This window comes from Salarias fasciatus, chromosome 15 (assembly GCF_902148845.1).
Source record: "Salarias fasciatus chromosome 15, fSalaFa1.1, whole genome shotgun sequence".
NCBI lineage: Eukaryota > Metazoa > Chordata > Actinopteri > Blenniiformes > Blenniidae > Salarias > Salarias fasciatus.
In genome coordinates, this window is record NC_043759.1 from 10419614 (window position 1) to 10435481 (window position 15868).

Genomic DNA, 15868 nt, shown 5'->3' on the forward strand with positions numbered 1-15868 from the left:
CCTCCGGAGGAGATGGCACGCACACAGACACACAAAGGACCTTTCTGTGTGCGCATGTGTGTGCATCTGTGAACTTGGAGAAGGTGAGACAGGATGTCTTTCAGTCCCCGACTCCCTTCTTTCCCTCCGGCTGGGAATTTCATGTGTAAAAGCAGGAAAGAGAGACAGAAAAGGCACGAGACTGTCTCAGCGCAGTGTAATAAAGTGTGTGTTCCTCTGAACCAAACCGCTGCTGAGAGCCTGATCTTCTGATCTTATAAGCACCATAGGTGTTGCACACCGCCGGTATATTTCCACACATTTTCTCTGTAAAGCTCCTCTATAATCTGTCGGCGGTGCAGCCCTGACTGGATCCTACTGGGCAAGATTTGGGCTTTTTCCAAAGCAGCTTATCTCTTTTAACTGGGTCAGAACTTGTTGCCTCATTCGGCTAGCAGCTAACTAAAAACACCGTGAGACGTCTAATCAACAGATCAGGTCACCTGAGTTTATCCAGGATGAATCAGCACGATAAAACAGTGAGGAATCATTTTCCTTACTCCAGTGTTTGATTTCCACTAAAAACAAATATGGTGTGACGGAGCATCGCGCCTTCTGTGTGAACTGTGAACTTGAGAACAAAATGTTGGAGCGCTTGTTAATCTAAAAAGTGGGACCACCACGGAGGTCAACAAAATACCTCCTTTTTTCATCAGATGTTAGCTTTGCTGATACGCCTGTGCAAAGACTGGGTCACTTCCTCTCCCACCCTCACGAATTTCAACACTTGATTATTCAGTGAAGTTCATGCACTTGTTGCTTCTGTGTGAGAAAACCTTGTGAGACTCTGTGCTGACATCTGGTGCACAAAGAAAGTAAAACTGAAGCTGTTTTCTTTAAAGGTGCTTTGATTTGCATTTAGCAAGATTCACACCGCTACAGCAAAATAAATTCACCGTTAACAAGACAAAACTCCCACAAGACCAGTTTATTTCCATGTATTTATACAGAAAAATACAATATTTACATTCCAACAAGTCTGATGAGACGTTTGAATCACCTGCAATATAATTACAGCACAGGTGAAACACTGTAGGTCTGTTTTCATCACATTGGATTCACAAGGGGAATTCCATTTTGGTACTAGTCGCAAAATCAATCAGCTAAACTATGAAAGCAACAATACATAACAACACATGATCATGGTTTATTTAAAAACCTTTTACAAGCATCGATACATTCATTATACATACCTATTCACATGGTTAAGAAATGTAAATAATGACATAATGTTATTACGATATAAATGACTTACTCTAACACTCAATCGCGTCTCCCTTTCAGGGTCAATAACCTTTCACCCCTCTGAGAATAATCTGGTCTAAGGAGCATGTATGATAAGAGGATCTTTCACACTGCAGACAGTCCTCTGACCTCTTAACAAGCTAATTTTACACATTCATAATGCGAAGAGGCTACAGAACAGTCGTCTTCATAGCTTTGATTCGACCGTTCGTTGCTGATACATTCATATGCTGTCAAAGTCATGATAAAGAAAAAATAACAAGCGTGCACAACTGCAAAAAAAATAACAAAAAGAAAAAAACTACCTACGATAAGAGACCTGAGGGGTCATTCAGCTACGTTCGCCTTGTCTGACGTGGAACTGGGAGAGATCCGGGGGGATTCACATGCTGGTCCAGAGGGGTCCAGGGTGGCTGTCCTGGACCCTCAGCCTGACCGCAGGCGGGTCAATACAGCCAGACGTCTCCCAGTCCGAGCTGGTAGCTCCACGTCAACAGCTACTAATCTCATTCTGCATCCAACTCCTTTGTACATGACTTTATACATGTTCTGTACACATAAAGTGCAAAATAGCTTTTTTTTTTTTCACATTTCAAAGGTCACACATTTGTTATGTTTCTGTTTGTAGGATTTTTTTTATCTTTGTGCATTTATTTAAGCTAAATATAGTTTTTGGTTCTTGAGCAAATTGTTCATTTAGAGAAGGAGAGGAGAAGGTCACAAACTCATTCTGTCAACTCCAGAATCAAAGTTAAATCAGGAAGTGAGATTCTCTGAGTTGACGATGCTTCTGACGTGTTCCTGCTCGATCTCACTGGCTGTTCTGCGAAAGCAAGCTGGATTGGAGAAATCCGCATTACATCACAGGTGCTAAAGAAAATACTTTAGATTTTTCACAGGTCTAAACTCAGCTGAGTCTGTAAAGAACAAGAACTTTTTATTTTTAACATGAAATCTGTGAATTTCTTCGGTAAGTTCAGACACAAGACTATAGAGGATTGTGGTTCAAAGCTGCCTTTTGTTTGTTTTGCCTCTTTACATTCTGTTAAAAACTGCTGTACAAGGAGGTAGATTTAAGAGGTGCATTTTTTAAAAACTCTTCACTGCACCCTTTAAGGCAAAAACCTCATCAACTAAAACACAAAAAACATAACAAATCACAAACACGGACGATATTAAATTCAAACCACACAGAGAGTAACATTAATTGGGATGCAGAAAGAACAAAAAAATCACAAAACAGAAACATAACATCACGTCAGTCAATACTGTTGAATTTTAAGGTTGATATTTTGGGAATTATTCTTATTGATCGTGGCCTAAAGGCATAATTTACATGGGTTTATATATTTTTCGAAATTCAACTATTGATTATGCAGTGAGAAAAGCCAGCTAATAATCTGTGAAATTGGTAGAAAAAGTGCACAAAACTTTGCACAGATAAAAAAAAAAAAAGTTTCAATGAAAAAAATTCTTCAAAGTGACCTCCTGAAATTCAGCCTCCTGTGTGTGTGTCCTCTATCCAGCTCATCTGAACAGGTGAGTGGCCGGCTTGTAGTGCAGCGTGAGTTGGCGGGAGCTGTACCCGGACATGCCGACCCCCATCAGACCCAGCAGGGCGGCCACGCGCGGCATGACGAGGCCCTCGCGGCTCTGCAGCACCGTCTGAGCCGCCTGAGTCTGAAAGAGAGGGCAGGGGTCACCACAACCACGCTTCCAGGAGTACTCACGTCTGGGCACTGACCACGCCGCAGGGTCAGCGACCTCCCTCCTGACCCTGGCCGCAGGAGAGTCCTCAAGGAGTGCAAAAAGTATTGCCTTGATCGTAAAATAAACTAAATGCTGATCTTTAGGTAACAAAGATAAAGAGCTTCATATGTAAAAAAACAAGCACAATCCATTCTGTGAGTTTCTAAATGTAGCTTTCGGTCGGTGAAATATCCACCGTCACGGTGCCTGGGAACATAGATCTCATGCCATACCTCTGGAGATCCAATTAGAGGGCATTTACCTGACCCTGGAGGAGCTAAGACTTTTCTAATTCAAATCCATTCAAAGACAGGCTGCTCTAATCCTCCGCTCCAAATCTTCCCATGACACACACTGAAGCAGCTTTTTGTTGGGCTATTATTCAAAACAAACTTTAGTAGAACAAAAAATGCATTTTGTTTACGTTAATGGTGTAAATCTATCTATTATTCTGTCAGAAGAGACATTTTCTTGGTTTAATGTCTACAACCTAGAGCTCTGGTTGCAACATCACAACAATTGTAAACAAATAAACATGCAGGTTCTGGACTTCAGGGACTCCAATGGAATTTCTCCCTCTGCAGATTCCCCTTGATGTCTATTACTAATCTGAGGAAAGACGCACCATACGCACCTGCAGGTATCTAATATATCCCGGAGTCAGTCGAGGGATGCGAAAAAACATTGTTGCTGTTTTCTCCAGTGATTCGCAGCCGAAAACACTAAACCCCTCAGCAACAAGCCCGCCAGGCTTTGTGCTAGGCAACTTTGTCAGCAGTAATCCCTCTGCTTCTTGGGGTTTCTTTGGCCTCTGTCTTCTCTGCCAGGCTGAGGGTGGCAGCAGCAGGTTTCCCCTGTGTCCTAACACACACACATACGCACACACACACAAAGACACCCACACGCAGACACACACACACACACTTGTCCTGTGATGATCTATCTGGGGAAATCCAGTCTCTGCAGGTGGTTTATAAAGAGGCGGCTCCGTTGCGTAAGCTGATCACATGGTTCAGACTGTGTTTGCGTTTGTCTGCATTGTTTGTATTTGTGTCATTGATGGATCAGCAGTCGCTGGTGTCTGGGGAGATTATTGTTGTTGTTTAAGAGATGTTCTCAGCCCACTGTCCACCAAATATCTGGGGAAGAGACGGATAACCCCATCAAGACAATGCCGCAGTGACGTCTGAGGGGTAATTGTGAAGCTCTTTTAACAATTACATCCTATTGAAGGCCGCCCCACTGAGACAAAGCACAAAGGATCACAAATGACTGTAGGCAGGCAAATACTGAAAAAACAAACTGAGTGTGCCTGTAGTCTAGTCTGACTTTTATAGGTATACAGTTAATCTATTTTTATGGATGAGAGATAGGATTAGAAAAAATCTGCAAAGCGTTCAACACTTCTGTCAATATACAAATTGTTTTGGACATGTAGACATGAGCACACACGCATTTTTCGATTATATTTGTGATTTTGCACTACCAAACCTCTGGTATCACGAGACTCATCAGTGAAGACATGCAATGCAGTCAGTAGTGACATGTTTGCTTCAAACTGCCTCACAAAAAAGACCTTCAGTTTGATCCCTCTGCTATCTTTGGCATCTTTCTCACTGATCACATTTTGAAAACACATCAAAGGGATTCAAATTTTGTCCATTAAGGCAACATGTTTTGTCACGATAATGACGTCCTCTCTTCTGCCGTTTCTATCTCACAGAAACACGCAAGCAGTTATTTTGGACAATCACGAAGCTCCAAAGCCTTATAATTGTTTTGACAGACGGACAAGGATCCTTTACTTCACGCGCCAGGAACAGATTAGCCCTATCTTACTGACATGCAAGACTGGTTAAAGCAAACTCTAATCACATTATCACACAATAAACAAGGTAATTAGAGATTTATGCAAACTTGTATTAGCTCATTCTCACCGAAATATGCAAGCTCCTTGAACACGATTGCCAATTTGCCGCACTCACATGCAACAAAACAAGCCAAAAGAAGGTTCACCCTGAGGTCAGCAAGGTTCCCTTTTTGTGAGCAGCATAATAGGAAGATGAATGCAATGCAAAAATACCTAAAATCCATCATTTATTTTTAAAAGGAACATAACAGCACATGAGATGCTGAAAAGAGAGATATTTTAAAATATATTTTAATATGCCGGCAGTAACACATGTTAATAAAGTTGGCACAGAACCACTGCGAAACACACTTCTTAAAAAAGTCTGTAAATGTCTGAACAGTCATTTGCTGAACTATTTAGTGAATTCCACTCAAATCTTGTTTGATGCAGCACACATTAAAATCTCAGCTCATAAGAATAGCATCTGTTTTTTTTAAGTTGTTAAATTGCTTCAAACTATTGTTTGGTCAGTATGATTTTAAAAGTAATGTGTTGTCCATTTCTCTGATAACTTTGGCTGAGACCATCAGAGCCACTTTGACTGCAAAAGATCACAATTTTAATATTAGATAATTATTCTTGAAATATTAAATTAATGAAGAAAAATGCTACAAATGTGAGAGTTGGCAGCTATGGGTAATATAACAAAATCACCTCTGATATGGGTACAGTTTGTAGTTTGCACAAGAGCCTGAAGTGGCAACACTTTGTAACACTTGCAGTGCATTGTCTTTTTCAGCCTGAAATCTGGGATCAACAGCAGCAATACCAACAACAACAAAACTAAGATAGATAAGATATATAAAGGAAAAACAAATCCAACAATGAAAAACAGAAAAAAGAGGGGACATTGACACCATCATAAAGACAAACAAGGGGATGACAATAAGTTGTACTCAGATATAGGCAAACAGAACTGTCTGTTGACGTTCTTCCTACATTTGAGCAGCAGGGAAATTAAGTTTTTCACTGCAGGCTGTGATGAGGTGGATTTTGTCATGTGAGATTAATGTATATTGAATTTGGAATTGATAATGTGATTCACCAGAAAATCATTTTTATAATCCATGAAAATTCAAGTCTTTGCAGTTTTAAAATAAGATAATGCCATGATCACAGGCCTGCCATTTGAAAGGTAAGCTTCATTTAGTATTTCAAAATGTTTTTCTGGTATGTTTTAGAGGGATTAGAAATTTAAGTAATTTTGACCTACACACGTGGACAAAATTGTTGGTACCCTTCGTTTAATTAAAGAAAAATTCACAGTGGTCAGAGTAACAACTTGAATCTGACAAAAGTAGTAATAAATAAAAATTCTTTGACATTTAACCGTTTTATCCGTCTCTGTGATTTTTCATCAATTTTCCTCCAGCGGCCACGTCCAGGAAGGTTGGCTACAGCCCCATGAATCTTGAATGTCTGAATATGTGCAACTGTAGTCACAGGAACATCAAACATGCTTGTCCATAATTTTCTTTCTAATCTCCTGAGACATCTCTTTCCTTTGCTTCCTCTGGTCCATGTTGCGTGTGGTACACTTCATGTGACTACCTGTCACCCTATATATGAGCCCACTGACTGATTACAAGATTGTAGACACCTGTGATGCTAATTAGTGGACACACCTTGGATTGACATGCCCCATCATTCTCTTTTCTAGGGGTTCCATCATTTTTGTCCAGGCCTGTTTCTTGAGTTTATTTTTAAAATAATTCTGTTGAACCATGGTTGAAAAGCAGTATCTGACTTTCATTAGTTAAACTTCATAGAATTTCTTTTATTATTACTTTCGTCAGATTCGGGTTATTTCTCTAACCAGTAACCACTGTAATTTTTTCTTTCATTAAACAAAGGGTACCAACAATATTGTGCACGTGTGTAAGAGCCACAACATACATTGAGAAGACAAAAACAAAACAAAAATCTACATAGTTGATGTTTAAATTTTGTAACTTTGTTACTTCACTTCTGTCGAGATTGTTTCTCATTCAATTAATAAACTTTATGCATTTTGTCACCTTACTACATTTTCTAATAGGCTAATTTATATTACATTTATTGTTAAATTGATTACATTCGAGTGTGTCACCACATGTACATTGATCAAATTCTTTTAGACTTCCAGTTATCCTTCAACACAGTCTTTCCTCTGAATATAATAACTTTGTGGTTCCAGAAAGGCACTTTGTGGGGGATGAAGTTGTGTTTATGTATTGCTTTCCAATATCATAAACCTTTTGGCGAAAGACAGACCGTTTTGCGGGTAATTTTAGATCTTTCGTAATTCCAATAAGGCAGTTGTCTGGACAGTCGCCACGTCAGTGACGTTATCACTGCGCGTCGGCGGACCCAGAAGGGCCCTTGAACGCTCTAAAAACAGAACGCGGGCTGAATGTAAACATCAGAAACTTTCAGCCTTTACGACAAATTTTTACCTTCAAATAAAGGCATTACAGGAGAATCTGGAAACACATGTGGAGGAAACGTTGTGTCGATGCTTTATCACCTCAGAAGAGTGAAGTTTTTCTCCTGAACGGGTAAAAACAGCAGCAGGCTAACATATGAGCTAACGGCTAAATGAGCTTTAGCTGCGCAGTTTCGTTTCTGTGGAAAGCAAAACTCTTCACATCAAGCAGAAAATGACATTTTTACGCTTCTGCTGAAATTTGGCATTACAGTACATCTTGCAGTCCGACGTAGCCCCAACATCATATATTCAACACAACTTGAAAGGCGGCGCCTCAGAGTTTGCGATTTTATTTAAAGCTACATTCATTGAAGTTCATGGAATTTACTGGGCTGTATGCTGTGTGTATGGAATAGATTGTGCAACGTGTCAATATCAAGACAATGCACGAAAGGCACTGAACAAACATACATCCAAAATAACACCAATTGATCACTCATGTATTACTATTAATTGTTTTAATTATTATTCTATCATAGTGGCCTACTGTCGAATTCAAACAAGATCCCATGCTTTCAACTGCAGTTATTGACCTTGTGTGTTTACTTTTTCAATGATGACTTTTTCAATCATTAAATCTCACGTCTTAAAGTGGGGGATTATTCAGTCTATTATTCACTAATCCGTCAGTAAGAAACACAACTCATGATGTGCATGATTGTGTCATCATTATATACAAGGTTATGTGTTACCTCACCATGTGGAAATGGAGATGCAGGTGTTTTTTCTAAAGTGAAGTTGCTTTCAGTAACATATGACTTTGCTGTGAAAAACTCACACATGTAACTAGTGACTGCAGAGTGTGTGATACACAAAGAATTTGACATCTTTCTTCCATGTTGAAACATTTGATTTGTTTTGTAATTCCATATGTTGCACAGGACGCCCTGCTTGTCATGAAATTATTATTTCTGTTGTTCTTGTCTGCTTATTCTTTCTCAGCCATAATGAAGCGAAGAACCGATGCAGTGTTGGCGCCGCTGCAGCGGACGAAGAGACGCCATGATGACAGCAGCTCCGATGATGAAGAATCACAATTATCCAGACAAGGTGGACTATTCAGTGTCTTTCCTCTCCTTTGATTAATTTCAGAACCCTGTATCAATGGAAGATTTCAATGCTCCTGATTAATTGGCTGTGCATGTCCATAAACTGTCAGAACTGCTAGTTTGCTGGTCTGAATTGCTGGTTTGAACATGTGCTCTTTTATCCACTCCAGACTCCAGCCAAAATGACTCCCTTAGTGACCAGGAGGACCAGAGACCGGGCTTCTCCAGACCCTCCGTTTCTTCATCGTCATCGTCGTTTGATGCACAAGAGACAGATAGTCATGCCTCCTCTAAGTTCTCGATGTATAACAGTGTCTCGCAGAAGCTTATGGTAATATATTACATTTGCCAGTATTGTGGTCTCTCCTTCTAAGCAGTATTTTTTACTGTGGGGTTTTAGAAATAGAAATTTCAATTTGTGCTTATTTCAGTGTATAAGTTGCTGTTTTTAAATGTAATTGTAGGCCAAAATGGGCTTCCGAGAGGGCGAGGGTTTGGGGAAGTTTGGCCAAGGACGCAAGGAGATTGTGGAGGCCTCCACCCAGAGAGGGCGCAGGGGTCTCGGCCTCACCCTGCAGGGCTTTCAAGGAGAGCTCAATGTCGACTGGCGTGATGAACCAGAGGTAATATCATCACTCCTTTTTTTTTTCTTGTTTTGAAATACCACGTGATAATCAATCAACTGTCAGTTGCTGGTATTATAATTGTCTTTCTCTTATTTCTTCTTTTGTTTTTCGGCACAGCCGAGTGCTGTAGAACAAGTCAACTGGTTCCCTGAATGCACCACCGAGATCCCAGATGCAGATGAGCTGAGGGATTGGATGATTCTCGGCCGGGTAAATGCACAATGAAGCCTCACTTAAAGAAATAGAGTTCAGTGTTCCCGCATTTTCTCCTTGTTTTAATTGTGTTTGTTTTTCTCTTTTGACAGCAAAAGCTGAAGATTGAAGATGAGACAGAGTTTTGCACAGAGGATCTCCTGCACACTCTTCTGCGGTGCAAAGTGAGTCAAAACATTTTGGCACATTTAAATTAATTTGCTTGATAAATTATCCACAACAGTGTATGTTTGCATATTGTAGACAATATGGGAGCTCCAGTTTACTCCAGTCACCGATGACTGACAGGTCAAATGATTATTATTTTTTAATTGTGCACACATGCCCGTCGTTTCACCACAAGTGTGTCGACATGATGTTTAGACAGTATTTGACGACCTGGAGGGGGAAGAGATGAGGAGAGCACGGACACGCTCCAACCCTTATGAGACGATAAGAGGAGGCATCTTCCTCAACAGGTCAGTCTTTAGACGAACAAGAGCAGTTTAATGCATTATGCCAAATAAAGCTGTTATTTAGTTCTGTCCCATTTAACTGTTCACATACTTCAGTTTTAATATTACTGTGCAGATTTGCATTTCTTTAAAAACGCTGACAGGTTGTATTACGTCCTTTCTTTATTTAGAGCGGCGATGAAAATGGCCAACATTGACCACTGCTTCGACCATATGTTCACCAACCCAAAGGAGTCTCAAGGGGTGAGCGGATCAAAGCAACAGCTGATATGTGCCGTGGATCGGCCCGTCTGAACAGATGGTGAGATGAAGCCTCTCTCATTATGTAGAAACCCGTGACGAAGGACCGCGAGGGCGAGCTTTTATACTTCGGCGACGTGTGCGCGGGACCGGGGGGCTTCTCGGAGTACATACTGTGGAGGAGACGCTGGCACGCCAAAGGCTTCGGCATGACACTGAAGGGACCCTGCGACTTCAAATTGGAAGATTTCTATGCCGCACCGAGCGAGCTGTTCGAGCCTTATTACGGTACGTCAACGAAACCTGCACTCGAGGCTCCAGAGAGGGGAGAGGCGACGGTGATGAGCGATTCAGTGAAAGCTTGACCTCCGTGTGTCCCAGGTGAGGGCGGGGTGGACGGAGATGGGGACATCACTCGGCCCGAGAACATGACCGCCTTCAGGAACTTCGTCATGGAGAGCACCGAGCGACGGGGGCTCCACGTCCTCATGGCAGACGGGGTGAGACGCCTCCTGAGCGGGTCCACTCGCTGACCCGATCCTGTACAAATAAAAGCAGTGCAGCATGTATGAGCTGCTCAGTATTGTTTTTTTGAGAAACCTTAAGTCCTCTGTACTCTATAAACACCAAAATATGCTGAGATGCTGATGTTGTATGTCTGAAAGCAAGCATATTAATTGTTCTATCTGAAATGTAGCTTATTTTATTTTAAGTTGTTAAAAGAAGCTCTCACAAGATGAAATGTTGATCAGCGCCTCTGTTTGTAGTACTGTTCAATATTCGTCCTCTGGGGGTCGCTCTTTCAGTAAAAGTGGAGGCCATTATGCCACTGAGTCACAGAACTGAGCAAGCAGATGGATCATACATTTCAATGTCTTGCTCACTGTTTATTGTTTCATGTGATGCTTGTGTTTCACAGGGCTTCTCTGTGGAAGGACAAGAGAACATCCAGGAGATTCTGAGCAAGCAGCTGCTGCTCTGTCAGTTCCTCACGGCGCTGTCTTCGCTCCGGACAGGTGTGTGTTCAAAGGACTCAGCGTTCTCTCTAAAGCATTGGAGAAGCACAGGGGGCGATGCGTTCATGCTTCCAGTCAAAGATCTAGCGTTTGTCCTTCATCATCTCCAGGGGGCAACTTCGTCTGTAAGACCTTTGACCTCTTCACTCCCTTCAGCGTGGGCTTGGTCTACCTGCTCTACCTCTGCTTTGACCGGATCTCTCTCTTCAAGCCGGTCACCAGCAGGCCGGCCAACTCTGAAAGGTGTGCTCACAGCGACACGCCTGTGTCTGTGAACCACATTCAGTTCAACGAAGAGTTTCCGTTTTCCCCCCCTCCAGCAGGCGGTGATCTCTCCCGCCCTCTTCGTCCACAGGTACATCGTGTGCCGCGGCCTGAAGCCCGGTTCCGACGCCGTCAGGGAGTACATGTTCAAAGTCAACTTGAAACTGAACCAGCTCAGGAACACAGACACAGACGTGACCGATGTGGTTCCTCTCAGCATCATCAAGGAAGACACGGACTTCTACCGGTTCATGGTGAACTCAAACGAGAGGTAGAAGCATGGGGGTGCTGAAATCAGCCTTTGGCATTGTACATCGATCAGAGCAGCTGACTCCTGTCTTTCTCCACGCAGCCTCTGTGCCGTCCAGATCAAAGCCTTGGCCAAGATCCACGCTTTTGTCGTCGACCCGTGAGTATTCATTGTCGCAGGCTTTTGTTTTCCTCAGTCTCTCTGTTTCACTATAGCCTCAAATGTTGTAACAATGTCTGAAATCTACTGTGATTTCTTCAGGACGCTTTCGGAGCCGCGGCAGGCCGACATCAGGAAGGAGTGTCTGAAGCTGTGGGCGGTGAGCAGAGAAATCGGCCCAGGAGTCGACTGAAGGAACACGATGATGCTTCATCTGGGGCGTGTTTATTATTCACACTGCTGGTGTCGTTTTCTGTGCATCTGTAGGTCCCAGACAAGGCCAGAGTCGCCCCGGCTTCTTCAGATGCAAAGTCCAAGTTCTATGAACTGATTAAGGTGAGTTGGATTGAGTGGATAGACTTTGATATACATCACATAATTTTTCTTGGCTTAACTTTTGTTCATTCTCTGGCCCAAATCAGTAATATTTACAGCACAGACTGTTGGAAAATGGTTGAATTTTGTGTGAGCGGCTCCTCTCTTCTCCCGGCCGTCCCCCAGGGTTCGGATGTGGAGGCGTTCCAGTGTAAGCTGACTCCCCTCACCTCCACCACCCTGGAGAAACTGCGTCACATCCTGGACCACAGGTGCATTGTGGGAGGCGGGGAGCAGATCTTCCTGCTTGCGCTGGGGGTGAGTCCGACGAGCCCGTGTTTCGCTGCGTCTTGGTGCAGGACGAGCTGGAACGAGGCCGGCCGGCTGAGACGACTCCTCGCTGCGGAACGCAGACACTCTGCAGCGTGCGGAACAGGGCTGGGCGTGATGTTTAAGCAGTTAGGCGTGACAGAAACTCGACCATCTGGCTAAAAGAAGTCTCCTTTGTGAGGAGTCTTCCTTTCATGTGCGATAGCATCTTCCAGCCTCCCTCTGTCACCGCTACAGTGTTCCATCCATTATTGGTACACAGGCCAGTTTTTTTATCAAACTCAGATGGTGTGAAATTGCTCTTTTTTTTCTGGAATATGTTGAAAGGGATCTGGCTGGCTGTTTCATTCACACTGGAGTTTTTTTTTTTTTTAAACTCTTCTGAGAGGTCTTAGATGTTATGCACACGATGGCCTGCGGTCGAACCTGTTTTCATGTCCTTATCTGTGTTGTTGTGATGATTTTCGTAGAAATCTCAGATATACACGTGGGATGGAAAGCTGCCCGTGCGCTGGAGGAAGATGGAAAATTTCAACCTGGAGCTGCCAAGAGATACACTTCTGAGTGTGGAGATTGTCCAAGAGCTGAAGGGCGAGGTGACTGAAGGGGGTTGATAAACTGAAGGGAACAAAGAGAAATATGAACGATAGAAGTACAAAGTCTTTATGGATGTTATTACAGAGACTGTAATCGAATTAATGGTTTGTTTGTGTCATTTTTCTTGCTTTGTGAACTGTAATCTCTCTGTTTGGGCCTCAGGGTAAAGCTCAACGTCGAATCAATGCCGTCCACGTCATGGACGCACTAATCCTGAACGGCACTGATGTCAGAGATCAGCACTTCAACCAGCGGTGAGAAACTCTCCTCCCCGTCCTCAACAAGACCAGGCTGGTTTTTCTGACTTCAGTCAGTCTCATTTATTAAAACGTCTGCTTTGTTAGTTTGTTTATCTCAAACAACAGTGGAAAAATATCTGCTTGTTTTCCTGTGAATTAGTTGAACAAGCCTTGCTGTATTTCCAGGATCCAGATGGCTGAAAAGTTTGTGAAGGCCGTGGCGAAACCCAGCCGGCCGGACATGAACCCAATCAGGTACTGAGTCCACTGTGTAACCTGTGATGCTTTTATTAGAAATCCATACTAAAAACAAAAATCCTAGAATGTATTTCATGATTGTATAATAAATGTTTCAATAAGTTGTTTTTTTTTTTTTTTCAAACCAGAGTGAAAGAGGTTTACAGGCTGGAAGAAATGGAGAAAATCTTTGTCAGGTAAAACACAAATGTTTCTCCCATATAGGATTTTGTATGATACAATAATGTTTTTCATGTGTGTCGAGATTAAAGGTGCATTTATGTCCTTCCTCATGCAGGCTAGAGATGAAGGTCACCAAGAGTTCGGGGGGCGTCCCCCGACTGTCCTACACCGGCAGAGATGACCGACACTTCCTCCCCACGGGCCTCTACATCATCAAGACCGTCAATGGTGTGTGTGTGTGTGTGTGTGTTGTGTGTGTTGTGTGTGTTGTGTGTGGTGTGTGTGTGTGTGTGTGTGTGTGTGTGTGTGTGTGTGTGTGTGTGTGTGTGTGTGTGTGTGTATGCTCCGCAGCTGTGATTGTTCCGCTGGGAATTGGGAAAGTTCCCAGATGGAAATGTTCACATGACAACAAGCAAACAGCTGACACGACAGTCCCCCGAACATCTGCAGATATGTAACAATGACAGAGTTTATTTCTCTCCATATTTGTTGCTGGCACACTCTACATCAGGGAGGTTAATTAATAAATAAATAGCATCTCTTTTCACTTCAGTTAGAACTAGTTCTCACACAGATACAAAATACTTTCCACATGTATATTCTATTGGCGTTGTCTCTATTTCTAGTAAAATTAGGTGTCTGGTTGCTGTTTCCCTCCTCAGAGCCGTGGACAATGGCGTATAGTAAAAACTCCAAGATGAAGTTCTTCTTTAACAAGATGACCAAGGAGTCGACCTACGAAATGCCGCCAAACTCTGCTGCTCCGTTCCAGTACGTACCGTCCTCCCTGACAAGCCAGCGTTCTGTATTTTATTTCATTAACGGAGCCTTGTTTTTATAATCTGTCTTTCTCCTCAGTGTTTGCCACTCTGAGAGACTCTTCTGGGCCTGGGTAGACGGGGTCATAGTTCACGACTCTCAGACCCGGATGGACCCTGAGAAACTGTCCAAAGACGACGTGCTGTCCTTCATCCACCAGCATTATCAGCCCTGAAGACTCGGAGGCTCCGGATGTCACCGGCCACATCATGTCCACAGAATGCACTAAGAGGTGGAGCAGAAAGAGTCCTGGAAACGGGAACATTGCAGTTTATTCATTTATATTTAATTTGGCAGTAAGAGAATGGCTTCACAGCTGATCGCCGTGAGTCTTCTCTTTTCGTTGTCTGGTAAAATATCAGTTAAACTGCTTTATGACCCTTACCTCACTCCTCCATATTATCAGAGAAGTCATCTGGTTGCTGCTGGAATTTCGCAGCTGAAGAGATTTTTTTTTTTTTTTGTTGCTGTTTGTTTGCTCCTGTTTCTCGTTCTCGCATTGAATTATTTCAATTTCAGGACTTTTGACGAGCTGGTTGGTCTTTGTGAATAATAAAGAATGCAATGTACGTCATCACCACCTTATGGAGACTGGTGCTGCTGTAGTCTCTCAGCTGAGCTGCATGTCCCTGTAGGTCCAGTTTTTCTAGCCTTTCAAGCATTGGGTGTGTGCGTATGCGTGTGTACATACAATGCATTAGCAGCGACAGTGACCTGGGATCCACGCCTCTCTCAGTAAACACAGTCTTGTTCGCTTGTTGTGCTCCTGTTTTGAGCTTGACCGTTCTCCAGAAGACCCAAGCATGTGGTAGCCTGGGTCTCCACGCAGAATCTGCCGCTAAACCCGCAAATACGAAGCCAGTTTTAATGTTCATTGAAGTGACAGATGTAGCAGCTTCCCCCTGTTGATACTTCCATCTCTCGCCAAGCATGTATGTGTGTTCGCAAATCTAGAAGGAATTCTAGTAGTTTTCATATTGTTTCTGTTCTTCTGATATGATTGTGCCTCCGTGTTATCAGTTTTGTTCTCAAAATGCTGCAAGTTGGTTTTTTTTCTTCTACTTCATGTAACGGGCTCTGAATCCATTTTCATGTAAATAAAAAGTGTTAATAAATGATTTTTGTTCTTCATATAATCTCATTTCAGCTGTCTGGAAAAATGGTTCTCGACTACAGCTCAAAGAATATGTAGTCCTGAAGAAAGAGTTAGAACGTGATTTGTTTGATCCAATTCTAATATTTATTTATTTATGCTTTCAAATTGGACTGTAATGATGCTGACCTTTGACCTTTGGTAAGTCACCAACTTTAAAGAAATCACAAGCAATACATATTTCTTTAATACATGAAAGTCTAACACAGAGGTGTCAAACTCATATATGTTCAAAGCCACAAACAGCTCAGTTTCATCTTGAGTGGGTTGGATTGGGAAAAAAAGTTCCACAATAACTATTAAATTGAAAC

The 15868-nt window shown here is 42.5% G+C and overlaps 1 protein-coding gene across 2 annotated transcripts in view; it reads left to right on the plus strand.

The window, feature by feature from the left end:
- Positions 1-7301: 7301 nt before the first annotated feature.
- Positions 7302-15868, plus strand: part of cmtr1 (cap methyltransferase 1) — a 506633-nt gene continuing 498066 nt past the window's right edge. Inside the window, exons 1-24 of one of the 2 annotated variants that reach the window (XM_030111089.1) lie at positions 7302-7482; positions 8355-8462; positions 8632-8792; positions 8926-9084; positions 9205-9297; positions 9393-9464; positions 9664-9758; positions 9926-9998; positions 10085-10283; positions 10377-10495; positions 10915-11011; positions 11122-11254; positions 11367-11546; positions 11628-11684; positions 11787-11844; positions 11952-12020; positions 12186-12317; positions 12800-12925; positions 13089-13180; positions 13352-13420; positions 13552-13599; positions 13701-13813; positions 14248-14356; positions 14444-14580. In XM_030111089.1, the coding sequence (XP_029966949.1) occupies positions 8360-8462; positions 8632-8792; positions 8926-9084; positions 9205-9297; positions 9393-9464; positions 9664-9758; positions 9926-9998; positions 10085-10283; positions 10377-10495; positions 10915-11011; positions 11122-11254; positions 11367-11546; positions 11628-11684; positions 11787-11844; positions 11952-12020; positions 12186-12317; positions 12800-12925; positions 13089-13180; positions 13352-13420; positions 13552-13599; positions 13701-13813; positions 14248-14356; positions 14444-14579 (2493 nt within the window). In that variant the 5' untranslated portion in view covers positions 7302-7482; positions 8355-8359 and the 3' untranslated portion in view covers position 14580. Of the gene's footprint in view, positions 7483-8354; positions 8463-8631; positions 8793-8925; positions 9085-9204; positions 9298-9392; positions 9465-9663; positions 9759-9925; positions 9999-10084; positions 10284-10376; positions 10496-10914; positions 11012-11121; positions 11255-11366; positions 11547-11627; positions 11685-11786; positions 11845-11951; positions 12021-12185; positions 12318-12799; positions 12926-13088; positions 13181-13351; positions 13421-13551; positions 13600-13700; positions 13814-14247; positions 14357-14443; positions 15536-15868 lie in introns of those variants that run through there. The other variant, XM_030111088.1, reaches the window with a different exon arrangement.